Source organism: Bison bison, unplaced genomic scaffold (genome assembly GCF_000754665.1).
Source record: "Bison bison bison isolate TAMUID 2011002044 unplaced genomic scaffold, Bison_UMD1.0 scf7180017864471, whole genome shotgun sequence".
Lineage (NCBI taxonomy): Eukaryota > Metazoa > Chordata > Mammalia > Artiodactyla > Bovidae > Bison > Bison bison.
Genome location: NW_011495032.1, coordinates 37036352 through 37053315, shown reverse-complemented (window position 1 = coordinate 37053315; position 16964 = coordinate 37036352). Strand labels below are relative to the sequence as shown.

The following is a 16964-nucleotide window of genomic DNA, read 5'->3' as shown; positions in this document are numbered from 1 at the left end:
AGTGATGCTTCCTAAGGCCCACTTGACTTCACATTCCAGGATGTCTGGCTCTAGGTGAGTGATCATACCATCGTGATTATCTGGGTCGTGAAGATCTTTTTTGTATAGTTCTTTTGTGTATTCTTGCCACCTCTTCTGCTTCTGTTAGGTCCATACCATTTCTGTTCTTTATTGTGCCCATCTTTGCATGAAATGTTCCCTTGGTATCTGATTTTCTTGAAGAGATCTCTAGTCTTTCCCATTCTGTTATTTTCCTCTATTTCTTTGCATTGATCACTGAGGAAGGCTTTCTTATCTCTCCTTGCTCTCCTTTGGAACTCTGCATTCAAATGTGTGTATGTTTCCTTTTCTCCTTTGCCTTTAGCTTCTCTTCTATTCACAACTATTTGTAAGACGTCCTCAGACAACCATTTGGCCTTTTTGCATTTCTTTTCCTTGGGGATAGTGTTGATTCCTGCCTCCTGTACAATGTCAGGAACCTCTGTCCATAGTTCTTCAGGCACTCTGTCTATGAGATCTAATCCCTTGAATCTATTTCTCACTTCACTGTATAATTGTAAGGGATTTGATTTAGTTTATACCTGAATGGTCTAGTGGTTTTCCCTACTTTCTTCAATTTAAGTCTGAATTTGGCAATAAGGTGTTTATGATCTGTGCCACAGTCAGCTCCTGGTATTGTTTTTGCTGACTGTATAGAGCTTCTCTGTCTTTGGCTGCAAAGAATATAAACAATCTGATTTTGGTACTATCATACTGAGCTAATTATCTTAGATTATCATATCAGAGGTAATCACAGCAGAGATTATCATAGAAAACAAACTTACAGTTATCAAAGGAGAATGAGGATAAGAGAGGAATAAATTAGGAGTTTGGGATTAGCAGATACAAACCACTATATATAAAATAAAGAGCAAGGTCCTATTGTGTAACACAGGGAACTCCTGTAATCAATATCCTGTAATTAACCATAGCATAAAATAATATGAAAAAGAATATATATATGTGTATATATTTATAAATGTATGTGATGAAAGTGAAAGTAGAGAGTGAAAAAGTTGGTTTAAAGCTCAACATTCAGAAAACGAAGATCATGGCATCCGGTCCCATCACTTCATGGGAAATAGATGGGGAAACAGTGGAAACAGTGTCAGACTTTATTTTTTTGGGCTCCAAAATCACTGCAGATGGTGACTGCAGCTCTGAAATGAAAAGACGCTTACTCCTTGGAAGGAAAGTTATGACCAACCTAGATAGCATATTCAAAAGCAGAGACATTACTTTGCCAACAAAGGTTGGTCTAGTCAAGGCTATGGTTTTTCCTGTGGTCATGTATGGATGTGAGAGTTGGACTGTGAAGAAAGCTGAGTGCCAAAGAATTGATGCTTTTGAACTGTGGTGTTGGAGAAGACTCTTGAGAGTCCCTTGGACTGCAAGGAGATCCAACCAGTCCATTCTGAAGGAGATCAGCCCTGGGAGTTATTTGGAAGGAATGATGCTAAAGCTGAAACTCCAGTACTTTGGCCACTTCATGCAAAGAGTTGACTCACTGGAAAAGACTCTGATGCTGGGAGGGATTGGGGGCAGGAGGAGAAGGGGACGACAGAGGATGAGATGGCTGGATGGCATCACTGACTCGATGGACGTGAGTCTGAATGAACTCCGGGAGTTGGTGATGGACAGGCAGGCCTGGCGTGCTGCGATTCATGGGGTCCAAAGAGTCGGACACGACTGAGCAACTGAACTAACTGAACTGATGTGTGTATAACTGAATCACTTTGCTATATACCGGCAACTAGCACATTGTAAGTCACCTACACTTCAATTTTAAAAAAAAGATCTTCCTTCCAGTTATTTTAGCATTTTTAAACAAGACTGGATTTTATTTTATTAAGTGATTTTGAGATGATCTTGCACTTTTTGCCTGTTGATGGTATTAACACATTTAAAAATATTACTCCATGTTGTATTGTTGGGATAAACTTAGTGTATTGTGTTAATCTTTGCACAAATAGTTCACATTAGTTTCCTAGGATTTATTTAAAACTTTTGCATCTATAGGTATAAATTAGAATAATTTGTTGTTTTAACTTCCATTTTTTACCCTCAGGTTTTGATGTTAAAATGATACTTACAGTTCTTAAAAATAATCAGGATGCTTTCCACCTTCTTTGGTCTTGGGTATGTGAATAGAGTATCTAACAGAAATAATTCCCACCCTACTTCCTGTTTCCCATCCCCTGTCCTTTGTCCCCAACCTGACATAACATTATTTATTTTGATCACTTTCATACTGTATATTTCAAGATATCTCTCAATTTGATTACTACTAGTTGTTATCACTCTGAAATTCTAATGTATTAACAGTAGAATATAGGTACTAAAGAGAAGATGGACTTTTTGTTATCCTTTTAATTTATCCTGAAATTGTCTCTGTGAACTATAAAACAAAGTTACCTATTTTGTAGTTAAATCTGAGACCATATATATATGTATATTTCTTACTTTAAATTTTATTTTGATTTAATTTTAATATTCTATTTCTTTACTGTTTTCTTACAGTCACATTTTGCTTAGAATACTTTCTTAATGCTCTTTGAGCTTTTGCTGTGCAAACTGGCATTTTATAAATGCCTCTTGCATTTGAATATAGTATTAATTTGCTTTTACAAATCCTAAAAGATGATGCTGTGCAAGTGCTGCACTCACTATGCCAGCAAATTTGGAAACCCCAGCAGTGGCCACAGAACTGGAAAAGGTCAGTTTTCATTCCAATCCCAAAGAAAGGCAATGCCAAAGAATGTTCAAACTACACACAATTGCACTCATCTCACATGCTAGTAAAGTAATGCTCAAAATTCTCCAAGCCAGGCTTCAGCAATATGTGAACCGTGAACTTCCAGATGTTCAAACTGGTTTTAGAAAAGGCAGAGGAACCAGAGATCAAATTGCCAACATCCACTGGATCATGGAAAAAGCAAGAGAGTTCCAGAAAAACATCTATTTCTGCTTTATTGACTATGCCAAAGCCTTTGCCTGTGTGGACCACAATAAACTGTGGAAAGTTCTGAAAGTGATGGGAATACCAGACTACCTGACCTGCCTCTTGAGAAACCTGTATGCAGGTCAGGAAGCAACAGTTAGAACTGGACATGGAACAACAGACCTTTTCCAAATAGGAAAAGGAGTACATCAAGGTTATATATTGTCACCCTGCTTATTTAACTTATATGCAGAGTACATCATGAGAAACACTGGGCTGGAAGAAGCACAACCTGGAATCAAGATTGCTGGGAGAAATATCAATAACCTCAGATATGCAGATTACACCACCCTTATGGCAGAAAGTGAAGAAGTAAAGAGCCTCTTGATAAAAGTGAAAGAGAAGAGTGAAAAATTTGACTTAAAACTCAACATTCAGAAAACTAAGATCATGGCATCTGGTCCTAACACTTCATGACAAATAGATGGGGAGACAATGGAAACAATGACAAACTTTTTTTGGGGGGCTCCAAAATCACAGCAGATGGTGACTGCAGCCATGAAATTAAAAGACGCTTACTCCTTGGAAGGAAAGTTATGACCAACCTAGATAGCATATTACAAAGCACAGATATTACTTTGCCAACAGTGGTCCGTCTAGTCAAGGCTACGGTTTTTCCAATAGTTATATATGGGTGTGAGAGTTGGACTACAAAGAAAGTTGAGCGCCGAAGAATTGATGCTTTTGAACTGTGGTGTTGGAGAAGACTCATTAGAGTCCCTTCGACTGCAAGGAGATCCATGTAGTCCATCCTAAAGATCAGTCCTGCGTGTTCATTGGAAGGACTGATGTTGAAGCTGAAATTCCAGTACTTTGGCCACCTGATGCAGAGAGCTGACTTATCCTGGGAAAGATTGAAGGCTGAAGGAGAAGGGACAACAGAGGATGAGATGGTTGGATGGCATCACCGACTCAATGGCCATGGGTTTGGGTGTACTCTGGTAGTTGGTGATGGACAGGGAGGCCTGGCATGCTGCGGTTCGTGGGGTCACAAAGAGTTGGACACGACTGAGCGAATGAACTGAACTGAACTGATTAATCAGTTTTGCTCTGAATTTACTGTGTTTTGCATGAGACATTTACCCCTTGAGGGCTAAAATAAGAGTCTGTTACCCAGGAGGGAAAATTCGTTCTATTTTTAACTTCATATATGAAAATAAATTTTATATCTTCTGTGTTTCTTTGTTGCTCAGAAATATGTTGTTAACTGTTTAAAACCTCATAGGCTATACTTAAGGAGAAGGCAATGGCAACCCATTCCAGTACTCTTGCCTGGAAAATCCCATGGATGGAGGAGCATGGTGGGCTGCAGTCCATGGTATTGCTGAGAGTAGGGTATGACTTCACTTTCACTTTTCACTTTCATGCATTGGAGAAGAAAATGGCAACCCATTCCAGTGTTCTTGCTTGGAGAATCCCAGGGATGGGGGAGCCTGGTGGGCTGTCGTCTATGGGGTCGCACAGAGTCGGACACGACTGAAGGGACTTAGCAGCAGCAGCAGGTTATCCTTTCCCGTGGCTTTCTATGTGTCTCAGACTGAACTTAGAACTATTCTAGTCACATCAGAAGTATACGGGTGTTTGGAGCATATCATAAGCTGTTTTTTTTTGTTTGTTTGTTTTGTTTTTTTTAAGAGAAATATAGAGTTCAGGATTTGATACTTAGTCTTCTATTAACAGAGTTTTCTTTCCAAGGATGTAGAATTCTTAGTTAGAATATAGTATATACATTGAACTTATTATTCCACTACTGTTGTTAATTTTTCAAATATTCATCTTCTGTAACAGATAATTTATATTTTATAGCTGTTAAGAATCATGTTGTTCTTTTGAATTTCTCTGCTGTTTCTTGTTTCACCACAAATTAAGTGACTTGAAAAATTAAAATCTATGTGTTACAGTTTCATAGTTGTTCATAAAGGATTTCATCGTGGACCGTCTTGGTATCTGTCGTATGTTGCAGGTTTAGTATTAGTAAAAATGCTGTTTCATGTGTTATTTGGGATAGACTGATTTATATGTGCAAGTGCAAGTTTAAATTAGCCCGTCTCTCCTTATCCCCTTGTACTAGTGGTCAAGTTCATTTCAGGGACAGCTGTAGATATGTGTCTATTCATCATTTTTTTTTTTTAAGTTTTTATTGGAATATAGTTGATATAAAATGTTGTGTTAGTTTCTGCTGTACAACAAAGTAAATCAGATATACACATACATATTTCTTGTTGTTCAGTCGCTAAGTCATGTCTGACTCTTTGCTACCCCATGAAGTGTAGCCCACCAGGCTCCTCTGCCCTTCACTAAATTTCAGAGTTTGCTCAAAACGTATACATATAACCACTCCTTTTTAGATTCTTTTCCCATTGAGAAGAGTTCCCAGTGTGATACAGTAGGTCCGTATTAATTATTCTGTCATTCATGAGGGGGAGGACACTGAAGGCCTATACTGTATTCTGATCTCTGCCTTTGGGGTAAAACTGAAATGTTAAAACACCTGAAAAGAAGGCTGAAGTGTTACAACAGACTCCAATAAGTACTTTTTATTAGCCTTAGTGATGAAAAAGAATCCAAGTGAGGATTGTACCTTTCATTTTTTTTTATCCTTGTATTGTATCCTGTGCGTGTGTGCTTAGTCACTAAGTTGTGTCCAACTCTTTGTGACTCCATAGACTATAGCCCGCCAGGCTCCTCTGTCCATGGGAATTTCCAGGCAATAGTCCTGGAGTGGATTGCCATTTCCTTCTCCAGGGGATCTTCCCAACCCAGGGATTGAACCCGGGTCTCCCGCATTGCAGACAGACGCTTTCTGAATTCAGGCTGTCTGGTTGTGTAACCCCAGCTCTCAGCTGGCCTGCTCTGTTGATGCCTCCCCCCTGCTGATAGCCGTTCAGGGAGCTGATCAGGGTCCTTAGGAGACAGTCCACCTCTTCAGCTCCTTCCTTTTCGTTTCAGGTCACAATTTACATTTCCAGAACACTGCATTCTTTGTCTTCTCTGTCTTTCTCCCTCTTCTTTTCTTCTTTCTCGCTCTTCTCTTTGTATTTTTTGGTGTTTCTCATTTTCCACACTAGCTTATGTCAAGGCCTTCACACAAGCTTTTGTCTCTCCCGGGAGATTCTTATTCTACTTCTGTATCTCCTTTTATTGTTTCTCCCTTGATGTCTAAGCAGCTTTACCAGGCTTTAAAGTTCTTCCTGTTTTCTTTCCTTGGCCTTTGCCCCACTCAGCTCTGTGAGGCCCTTTTATCTCATTGGTTCTTTAGTGACTAAGAGAACTTAGAAGTACTTGAGTGCATGTTTGCCAAACTTATTACAAAATGACGTTTGTAGCTTTTCCCCTAGGTGTACAGAATTGCCTCTTGGTGTCCACAAAGGACTTGGAACCAGTCCCCCCATGGATACCGAAATCTGGTACTCAGGTCTCTTAAATAAAGTGGCATGGTATTTGCATATAACTTACGCATGTGCGTGCCTGTGCATGTCAAGTTGCTTTAGTCGCGTCCAGCTCGTTGTGACCCCATAGCTTGTAGTCCACTAAGGGCTCCTCTGTCCATGGGAACATCCTGGCAGAAATACTGGATTGGGTTGCCATTTCCTACTCCAGGGATCGAACCCAGGTCTTCTACATCTCCTGCATTGGCAGTCAGATTCTTTACCACTAGTGCCACCATGCACTGTCTTCAATATACTTTAAATCATCTCTAGATTACTTATAATACTTAATACAGTGTAATGCTATGTAAATAGTTGCTAGTACATGACAAATTTGTTTTGTTTCTGGAACTTCCTAAAAAAAAATTTTTTTTTTTCTTTTTTAGTATTTTTGATCCACTCACTGTTAGTTGAATCCATGGATATGGAACCTGTGGCAATGGCGGGCAGGCTGCATGCACATATTCTCAGTCTATGTGTGTTAAATAAATAAATGATTATTACTAGTTGTGATATATATACATTATGTATATTACTACATATATGCATTTTTATGTTGAATCTATTAACCTTGGTCAGTTACAGGTCAGTAACAATGACCCTCCAACATTCCTTATTAATTTTTATGTAGTAAAAAAGCAATAGTTTATGGACACTTAGATTGTCTGTCAAGATTTTAAACTAAATTTTTGAAAAGAAATTTAAAATCTTCAGTCATACCTTCAAAACTTTTATGTGAAATACATTTAAAATTATTTAAAATCAGCACTAAAAAAATACAGCAGGAATATATCAGAGGGAAAAAAGTGGTAAAATTTGCTAATATAATGTGTTGTGAAGAAACAGAAAAAAAATTGGAATCAGAAAGATACTTCCCTGGTTAGTGACTATATAAAATGTTTTACTTATCAGTTTTTATGATTTAGTATTGATAAAGTATGTTATCTATATGTAGTCATTTGCCATTCACTGAATCATAAAGAGATTTCTTTGATAGGTCATAAGAGAACTGAACTGTCAAAAATGGTGCATATGAAAGTTGTTAATATACTGTCATGCACTACGTGTAAATTCTGCACTGAAGATGTTGAGGTTTTCCTATATTCTGAAAATAGTTTTAATTATATTGGTGTTGCATTGACCCACAGTTTAGCCAGTAGACATATATGTTTTTCTGTTTTCACAGCTACATACTGTCTTTGTCTCTAATGACTATTGCTTTATGCCTTATTTGTGGCATTCATTTGCTCAGTCATATACAACTCTTTGCAACCCCATGGACTGTAGCACTCCGGGTTTCCCTGTCCTTCACCATCTCCTGGAGTTTGCTTAAACTCATGTCCGTATCATCCTCTGTTACCCCCTTTTCCTCTTGCCTTCAGTCTTTCCCAGCATCAGGGTCTTTTCCAGTGAGTTGGCTCTTTGCATCAGGTGGCCAAAGTGTTGGAGCTTCAGCATCAGTCCTTGCAATGAATTCAGGGTTGACTTCCTTTAGGATTGACTTGTATGAACTTGCAATCCAAGGGATTCTCAAGAGTCTTCTCTAGCACCACAGTTCGAAAGCATCAATTCTTTGGAGCTCTGTCTTCTTTATGGTCCATCTCTCATGTCTGGACATGACTACTGGAAAAACCATAGCTTTAACTGTACAGACCTTTGTCAGCAAAGTGACATCTTTGCTTTTTAATACACTGTCTAGGTTGGTGATAGCTTTTCTCCCAAGGAACAAGCATCTTTTAATTTCATGTCTGCAATCATCTTCTGCAGTGATTTTGGCACCCAAGAAAATAAAGTCTGCCACTGTTTCCATTATTTTCCCATTTGTTTGCTGTGAAGTGATGGGACCAGATGCCATGATCTTTGTTTTTTGAATGTTGAGTTTTAAGCCAGCTATTTCACTCTCCTCTTTTACCTTCATCATGAGGCTCTTTAGTTCCTCTTCACTTCTGCCATTAGGGTGGTGTCATCTGCATATCTGAGGTTACTGACATTTCTCCTAACAACCTTGATTCCACCTTGTTCTTCATCCACCCCGGCATTTCGCATGATGTACTTTGCATATAAGTTAAGTAAGCAGAGTGACGGTGTACAGCCTTGACGTACTCCTTTCCCTATTTGGACCCAGCCCATTGTTTCACATTTGGTTCTAACTATTGTGGTGTTGGAGAAGACTCTTGAGAGTCCCTTGGACTGCAAGGAGATCCAACCAGTCCTTTCTGAAGGAGATCAGCCCTGGGATTTCTTTGGAAGGAATGATGCTAAAGCTGAAACTCCAGTTCTTTGGCCACCTCATTCGAAGAATTGACTCATTGGAAAAGACTTTGATGCTGGGAGGGACTGGGAGCAAGAGGAGAAGGGGACGACAGGGGATGAGATGGCTGGATGGCATCACTGACTTGATGGATGTGAGTCTGGGTGAACTCCAGGAGTTGGTGATGGACAGGGAGGCCTGGCGTGCTGCAATTCATGGGGTTGCAAAGAGTCGGGCATGACTGAGTGACTGAACTGAACTGACTGATTGCTTCTTGACCTGCATACAGTTTTCAATTTTCCATGTTCTATTTGGCTCAGACACATCAGCATATAGTAATTAGGTTCTTCAGCCCTGATAGAAAGCTTTCTTCCATTAATTCCATCCATTTCAATAATCACATTGCTTATTCCCCCAACAAGCCCTTCACATTCATCTTCCAAATTCTAGTTTCTAGTCCTGAGTTTGAGTTCATTTTATTTGCTACTGTGTGTTTTTTTTTAACCTCCTGTAAAATCCATCTCACATTTCACCTCATTATTTGTGCCTTGATTAATACTTTTTAGTTTTATACTTATCTATTGAAAGAGTATTTGTCCTCAATAGGATTACAGGCAAAGACAATGTTTTCTAAGTATTGTGTATCCCTCCAAAATAATCTGTTTTAAGGTTAAGGTTTTAGATTAAAGTATATCAGAAAATAACGTGCTATATTTAAGAACATTTAGGAAAAAAATAGTTCTATAAGCTCCCTTGGTAACCCATTCTAATAGCAAATTATTGATACTTATTCTTCTCCATGATATTGCAGTAAATCTAAAGCAAACAAAACACTTCTTCCTTATATAGTGATGGGGAATAATTGATTTATCATGTCTTCAGTTAATAATTGATCACATCAAAAGTCCCTTGTGGCTTTTCCTTTATGTATTACCTATTTTTTTTTTTAAAGAAGATAATCTAATTATATTTTAAACTGATTTTTGACATAAATATGTAAGCACAGTATTCATTCAAATATATCGTTATGGGGAAAAAGTTTTATGCCTTTTTTGTGCCCACATAATAAAGGAGAAATCTTACATATGCTCTGTCTTCTCTTGCTATGGTTTTTTAAGGTGTCACATGAAAACTTGTGTCTAATTCCAAATTTCAGTGGTCCATGGCAAAGCAGTATCATGACAGGATTTAATAGACTGCATCTCCCATGATGCAGGACTAAGGGTTAACTGATTATTTCAGTAGCATTTTTAATGTGCCATTCTCCAGTTCATTAGCAATGCAGGAAGGCTAAGCGTTTAGCAAATTGTGTGTAAGCAGAAGCCATCCATAATCCAGGTAGAGAAATCACATGTTTAAAAACCATATTGAGGTAGTAAGCTTTGTGTAGTAAGGACTCTAAATGACTAGAATCTTGCTAGTCATTTTATGAAGCAGTTTTTTTAACATCGTAAAAGCATCTTCCTTGTTCAGAGACCATTGTTTATTTTTGATTTAAAGCCTTTTTAAGCTGATTTGGTTCTTTGGAAAGTACTTTCATTTAACATTTTTAAATGTTGTCATGGTTCTCTTTAGTTTGTATTTGTGTAAAATAATTATGCTGTAGTTACTGTGCATTAAAGTACACTTGATTGGGCTCTTAAATTTCATTTCCTTGGAGAAATCTACATTTGTCTTTGATAAAAAGTCCTTATGTGTGCACTGATTGATTTTTTTTTTTTTTAATGCATATAGTGTGACTTTTTTTGTTTATTTTTGCATCTGGGGATATAAGACCTAGCATATTGATTCCTTTTTGTCATACTTACAACGTTGGTATGTGAGGAGATTGTGTATTTGGTACATGGCCATAACAGATAATAAAATTGAGAAATGTCAAGTGTAGTGGATGAGATCAGCTCCCCTTTGAAAGAAAATGACCTTACCTGCTTTGAGAGTGAAAGTGAAAGTCACTCAGTCGTGTCCAACTCTTTGCAACCCCATGGACTATACAGTCCATGAAATTCTCTAGGCCAGAATGCTGGAGTGGGTAGCCTTTTGCTTCTCCAGGGGATCTTCCCAACCCAGGGAACGAACCTAGGTCTCCCTCCTTGCAGGCAGATTCTTTACCAGCTGAGCCACAAGGGAAGACCCCGCTCCTGCTTTAAATATATAATAATTTGGGAGGACCCAATTTCCAGTGTAGTAACTGGTGTCTTTTTTTTTTTTTTTTTTAATCAGAAAGTTGAAATACAAGTAACTGTATTATACTTTGGTTTGAGAAAAACTTTTCAGAAGAAAGACACATGCTGTAGGGCTTGGGCATGTAAGGGAATCTGAGAATACACGTTGATCAGAGTTTATGTAGCACTTGCCCAAGGAGAAAGAGTGACTGAACCTGACAGTCGTGAATAGCAGTCATTAGAGAAACATTTGCTGTGCTTCATTTCTTTTCCCACTCTGCCATCATAACAGCTTTCTCTAAGGTCATTAATGACCTTGACTCTAAACCCAGTAGGTGCTCGTATCTCTCACCCAGTGCTCTCAGATTTGACACCTTCTTCCTTTCTTTCCCTCTTAATGTTTCCCTGTTCCCATCCAGATCTTTTCCTGCACATTTGATACAAATTTGAAAGCTCGTATTATACCAAGTTTATAATTTTATATCCTGTTTAACACATTGCATTTTTTTTTACATGAACAATAATGACTGTTGTATGGATATCCTGTAATCTAAAAACCAGAGAAGATTTCAAAAGACAGGTTCAGTGTAAAAACTTTTCGGCCATGATATAATGCATTAAAATCATTTTGCAACTGTATGTAAAGAAGTGGACTATTAGACAAAGTGCTGTAATTTCAACAGTGTCCTTATGATTGAAAGACTAATCATGGGCGATATGGAATATTGTTAGAATGAATAGAAGGAAAGTGAGACCTTTGTCAAGTCAGTGGAAGCTTTCTCTCAGTGAAGTAACAGCCATACCATGTGTCTGAGGTCTCTTCCCTTGTGATGTTCTGTGACTCTGGAATTGGTGCAGCAGGGAAGTCTGGGTCGCTCTCTGAACTCCCATCAGTTTATTCTGTGATGGCTATAATTATTGTAGATTGTAGTGTACATACATATCAAAAATTAATTTTAAAATGCCCTTTTTACCACTTTATTAAATTGTCATGTGACATACTTTTCCTTCTAGTGAATCTAAATACCCATCTTGTGAATTTATCTAATTTCTGTATTTGTTTATATAGACTATAGAGCCTGTAACAGCTACAGTAAGTGATTTTTATTTGCATTTGAAAGTATGTAATCAGCCCATAGTGATTAATGATTATGAAGCTATATTTTAAAATATGAATTTGAATACCAATATGGAGTTGTGAAAAAAAATCATGTTTAAGTAACAATATATTCAGTTAAGAATAGTCCCTGTAATGGTCTGGTGTTAAATTGAAATTTCACATCTCTTTTTCTATTTTCACATATTTTTTTCTATTTTTCAGCAGCTTGTAGTACTTGATTCTTATGCCTGATGTGAATTCTTGAGTCATTTATTTTCAAAAAATTCTGTCTTATTAGGGAAGTTGAAAAAATTGTTCCACTAGTGTATTCATTTAGTGAAAAATCAGATCACACATTTTATTTACTTAAACCCATCTGTACTTATTTTTACCAGCAACATATTTGGTCTGCGGCCTGTGGATTATGCAGACAGTGAAAATATGAAATCACTGTTGCTGCTACCGGAGAAGAAGGAATCCTCATCAACCAGCCATTGCTCAGTAGTGAGTATGGATGTAGCCTTGGGACATTTATGTGTTTTATTGAATTCAATTATAAAATGAATAAAATGGCAAAATTTCTAGTTAGTGAACTGCTTTGATTCACCAGTTGAGCACTTTGTATGTAGTAGCTGTTGTGATTTCAAAGACATAATCAGAATAAATCAACAAATACTTATTGTTGTTTTCCCCCCTCCATATTTTAGGTAGCATTCATATAGCAATAAATATGACTGATAGAACTCTTATTCTCAAGAAGTATACTTTCTAATGAGAGCTAGGAAAGATACAGACTGTGGATATATAAACTAATATAAATAAAATAATTTTGGAAACTTACAAATGAGTTCTTTGATGAAGACTTTATAGAGTGTAATAGACTGGAGGTTGTGGGCTTCAAGAAAGGTACCATTTTACCTGGGTCATCAAGGAGAGCCTTTAAAGAACTGATATTTGGTCTGAAATCTGATTGATGTCAAGGGAGCACCTAGGTGAATATCTGGAGGACAAGTGTCCTAGTAGAGGGAACAGTAAGTGTGTAGGTCCCTCAGTGGGTGACCTTGGTGTGTTTGAAGGTTAGAGAGAAAGTCATTGTTGCTGGTGACTCAGTTCTGTTCAGTTTAGTTCAGTCACTCAGTCATGTCCGACTCTTTGTGACCCCATGAATCACAGCACGCCAGGCCTCCCTGTCCATCACCAACTCCCAGAGTCTACCCAAACCCATGTCCGTCGAGTCAGTAATGCCATCCAGCCATCTCATCCTCTGTCGTCCCCTTCTCCTCCTGCCTTCAATCTTTCGCAGCATCAGGGTCTTTTCAGATGAGTCAGCTCTTTACATCAGGTGACCAAAGTATTGGAGTTTCAGCTTCAACATCAGTCCTTCCAATGAACACCCAGGACTGATCTGCTTCAGGATGGACTGGTTGGATCTCCTTGCAGTCCAAGGGACTCTCAAGAGTTTCCTCCAACACCACAGTTCAAAAGCATCAATGCTTCAGTTCTCAGCTTTCTTTAGAGTCCAACTCTCACATCCATACATGACCACAGGAAAAACTATAGCCTTGACTAGATGGACCTTTGTTGGCAAAGTAATGTCTTTGCTTTTTAATATGCTGTCTAGTTTGGTCATAACTTTCCTTCCAAGGAGTAAGCGTCTTTTAATTTCATGGCTGCAATCACCATGTGCAGTGATTTTGGAGCCCCCCAAAATAAAGTCTGTCATTCTTTCCACTGTTTCCCTATCTGTTTGCCATGAAGTGATGGGACCAGATGCCATGATCTTAGTTTTCTGAATGTTGAGCTTTAAACCAACTTTTTCACTCTTCTCTTTCAATTTCATCAAGAGGCTCTTTAGTTCTTCTTCACTTTCTGCCATAAGGGTGGTGTCATCTGCATATCTGAGGTTACTGATATTTCTCCCAGCAATCTTGATTCCAGCTTGTGCTTCCTCCAGCCCAGGGTTTCTCATGATGTACTCTGCATAGAAGTTAAATAAGCAGGGTGACAATATACAGCCTTGATGTACTCCTTTTCCTATTTGGAACCAGTCTGTTGTTCCATGTCCAGTTCTAACTGTTACTTCCTGACCTGCCTACAGATTTCTCAAGAGGCAGGTCAGGTGGTCTGGTATTCCCATCTCTTTCAGAGTTTTCCACAGTTTATTGTGATCCACACAGTCAAAGGCTTTGACATAGGGCATGTCTAAGAGTAATGGGGAAACCACTGAAAGAATTTAAAGCAAGGAATGGTATAATCTGATTTACACTTTAGAAAGTTCACTCTGGCAGCTTTTAATCAAAAGATGGAGTGGCAGCAAGAGTGGCAGCAGGGAAATTACTTGGACTGTTTCTTGGTAAAGAAGAGAGAGAGACCATGATGACCTGAACTAACAGCAATGGAAATTGTGAAAAGTTATGAGATTGGTATGTATTTTTGAGTTAGTGCCAACAGAACTTTTGGATAGATTATAGATGAAGTATGGAGAAAGAGTAGAATTAATATGACTTAGGCTTCACTGTTTTCTCAGATGGTACTACCTGCAGTGTGGGAGACCTAGGTTTGATCCCTAGGTCAGGAAGATCCCCTGGAGTAGGAAATGGCAACACACTCCAGTATTCTTGCCTGGAGAATTTCATGGACAGAGGAGCCTGCAGGTTACAGTCCATAGGATCGCAGAGAGTCAAACACCACTGAGCTACTAACACATCCACTTTTTACTTTACCAATGGAGTAGATGTGGGTGCCATTTGCTGCCTTGTGGAAAAAATGCCTATTTCTTAGGAGCCTGTAGTTTAGTTGGGAATATGGATGTAAAAAAAATTATTACACACTGCAGTGTATTTGTAATAGATGCCATACAAATGTATAGCAGAGTCTTAAAGAAAGAAGCTGATTTTAGGAGGGATCAGGAGAGAAGGTAACATGATGTCTAAGTAAGCCTTTGAAGGTACAAGTTTTAGCAAGATATCTAATACTGTGTTATATTGACTTTTATTTGCAAATAACAGAAAACATTCATTCAAATACTTAAAGAGTATATTCTCTTATATAATCTCAATATATGACAGTTCTTGTTATAATTTGGCTTAGCAATTACAAGGCTGCACCAAAGATCTAAACTCTTTCTGTTCTTCTGCTTCCCTGTCTTCAGTGTGGTGGTTGTGTCCTCACTAATCTCCCTGATGGTGATTGTAGGATGATTGCCACAATTCCAGATACAACAGTGTCCAGTATTAGGACTAAAACCTTTCCCAGAAGCCTTCCAATGGACTTCCTCTTACGTCTTATTGGTCAGAACTGGTCACATAATTGCTTTTGACATACATTGTGGTTGAAGATAGGGTCAATCCTTGAAGATATGAACAGCATTAGGACTCTATTAGAGTCTAGAAGGAGTGAGGAATGGATTTTCATTGGCTACTGCCATCAGGTACACAAAGCAGAAATAGAAGCCCAGATCTCAGGAACAGCTGCTCAGAGACAAGGAGATATAAAGGACCTTAGAAATTTGAGAAACTAGAATTTAGTGTGAGAGGAGCATGAGGTGTATTAAAGAGGAACTGGAAGTAAAGACCTGGGTTGGGATCAGATTGGGAAAGACCTTGAGCTCTCTGTGGAGGAGTGGAGACTATTCCCCAGTTAGTGAGGCACCCTCAGTGTCTCTCTCAGTGGAGTGGGACTCTGGGGGATAGCGAGGGCGGGCTGGGACTGAAGACTGGTGAGGAGGCTGTTGTTGTGTGTGCTTGTGAAGTAGAGAGGATTGAAACTACAAGTGGTGTTGGGGATGGGTGTGTGAAGTGAAGATGAGAGGCTTTAAAGAGAGGGGTGATGGACTCAGTGTATCTTTAGGGAAAATGAGAGAAAAGGGTAAACACATCTAGAACTGTTCAGAGAAGGCTTCTTGTCCAGTAGAGGCAGCAGATACTCAGTGATTGACCTGATTGTTTAAGATAAGGAGGTAACTGAAGATGTTTCTAATTTGAGGTGTTCGTTTCTTGGGCTCCAGAATCACTGCAAATGGTGACTGCAGCCATGAAATTAAAAGACACTTGCTCCTTGGAAGAAAAGCTATGACAAAACTAGACAGTGTATTAAAAAGCAGAGACATCACTTTACCAACAAAGGTCCATCTAGTTAAAGCTATAGTTTTTCCAGTAGTCATGTACAGATGTGAATGTTGGACCATAAAGAAGGCTGAGCACCGAAGAATTGATGCTTTTGAAGTATGGAGCTGGAGAAGACTCTGAGAGTCTTTTAGACAACATGGAGAACAAACCAGTCAGTCTGCAGTCTGCAGTCCATGGAGTCACTAAGAGTCAGACATGACTGAGCAAACTAAAACTGAAAGGAAATCAACCCTGAGTATTCATTGAAAAGACTGATGCTGAAGCTGCAATACTTTGGCCATCTGATGCAAAGAGCCAACTCATTGGAAAAGATCCTGATGCTGAGAAAGATTGAGGACAAGACGAGAAGGGGGCAACAGAGGATAAGATAGTTGGGTGGCATCATCACCACAGTGGCATTCAGTTCAGTTCAGTTCAGTCGCTAAGTCGTGTCCAACTCTTTGCGACCCCATGAATCGCAGCACGCCAGGCCTGCCTGTCCATCACCAACTCCCGGAGTTCACCCAGACCCACATCCATCGAGTCAGTGATGCCATCCAGCTATCTCATCCTCTGTCGTCCGCTTCTCCTTCTGCCCCCAATCCCTCCCAGCATCAGAATCTTTTCCAATAAGTCAACTCTTCTCATGAGGTGGCCAAAGTACTGGAGTTTCAGCTTTAGCATTATTCCTTCCAAAGAAATCCCAGGGCTGATCTCCTTCAGAATGGACTGGTTGGATCTCCTTGCAGTCCAAGGGACTCTCAAGAGTCTTCTCCAACACCACAGTTCAAAAGCATCAATTCTTCAGTGCTCAGCCTTCTTCACAGTCCAACTCTCACATCCATACATGACCACTGGAAAAACCATAGCCTTGACTA

General features: G+C 38.9%; 1 protein-coding gene across 1 annotated transcript in view; it reads left to right on the top strand.

Annotated features, from left to right (window-relative positions):
• The window catches only part of BARD1 (BRCA1 associated RING domain 1), an 89904-nt gene that overhangs the window by 55000 nt on the left and 17940 nt on the right, over window positions 1-16964 (top strand). Inside the window, exon 7 of the mRNA XM_010861142.1 lies at window positions 12376-12484. Within this exon, the coding sequence (XP_010859444.1) occupies window positions 12376-12484 (109 nt within the window). The remainder of the gene's footprint in view (window positions 1-12375; window positions 12485-16964) is intronic.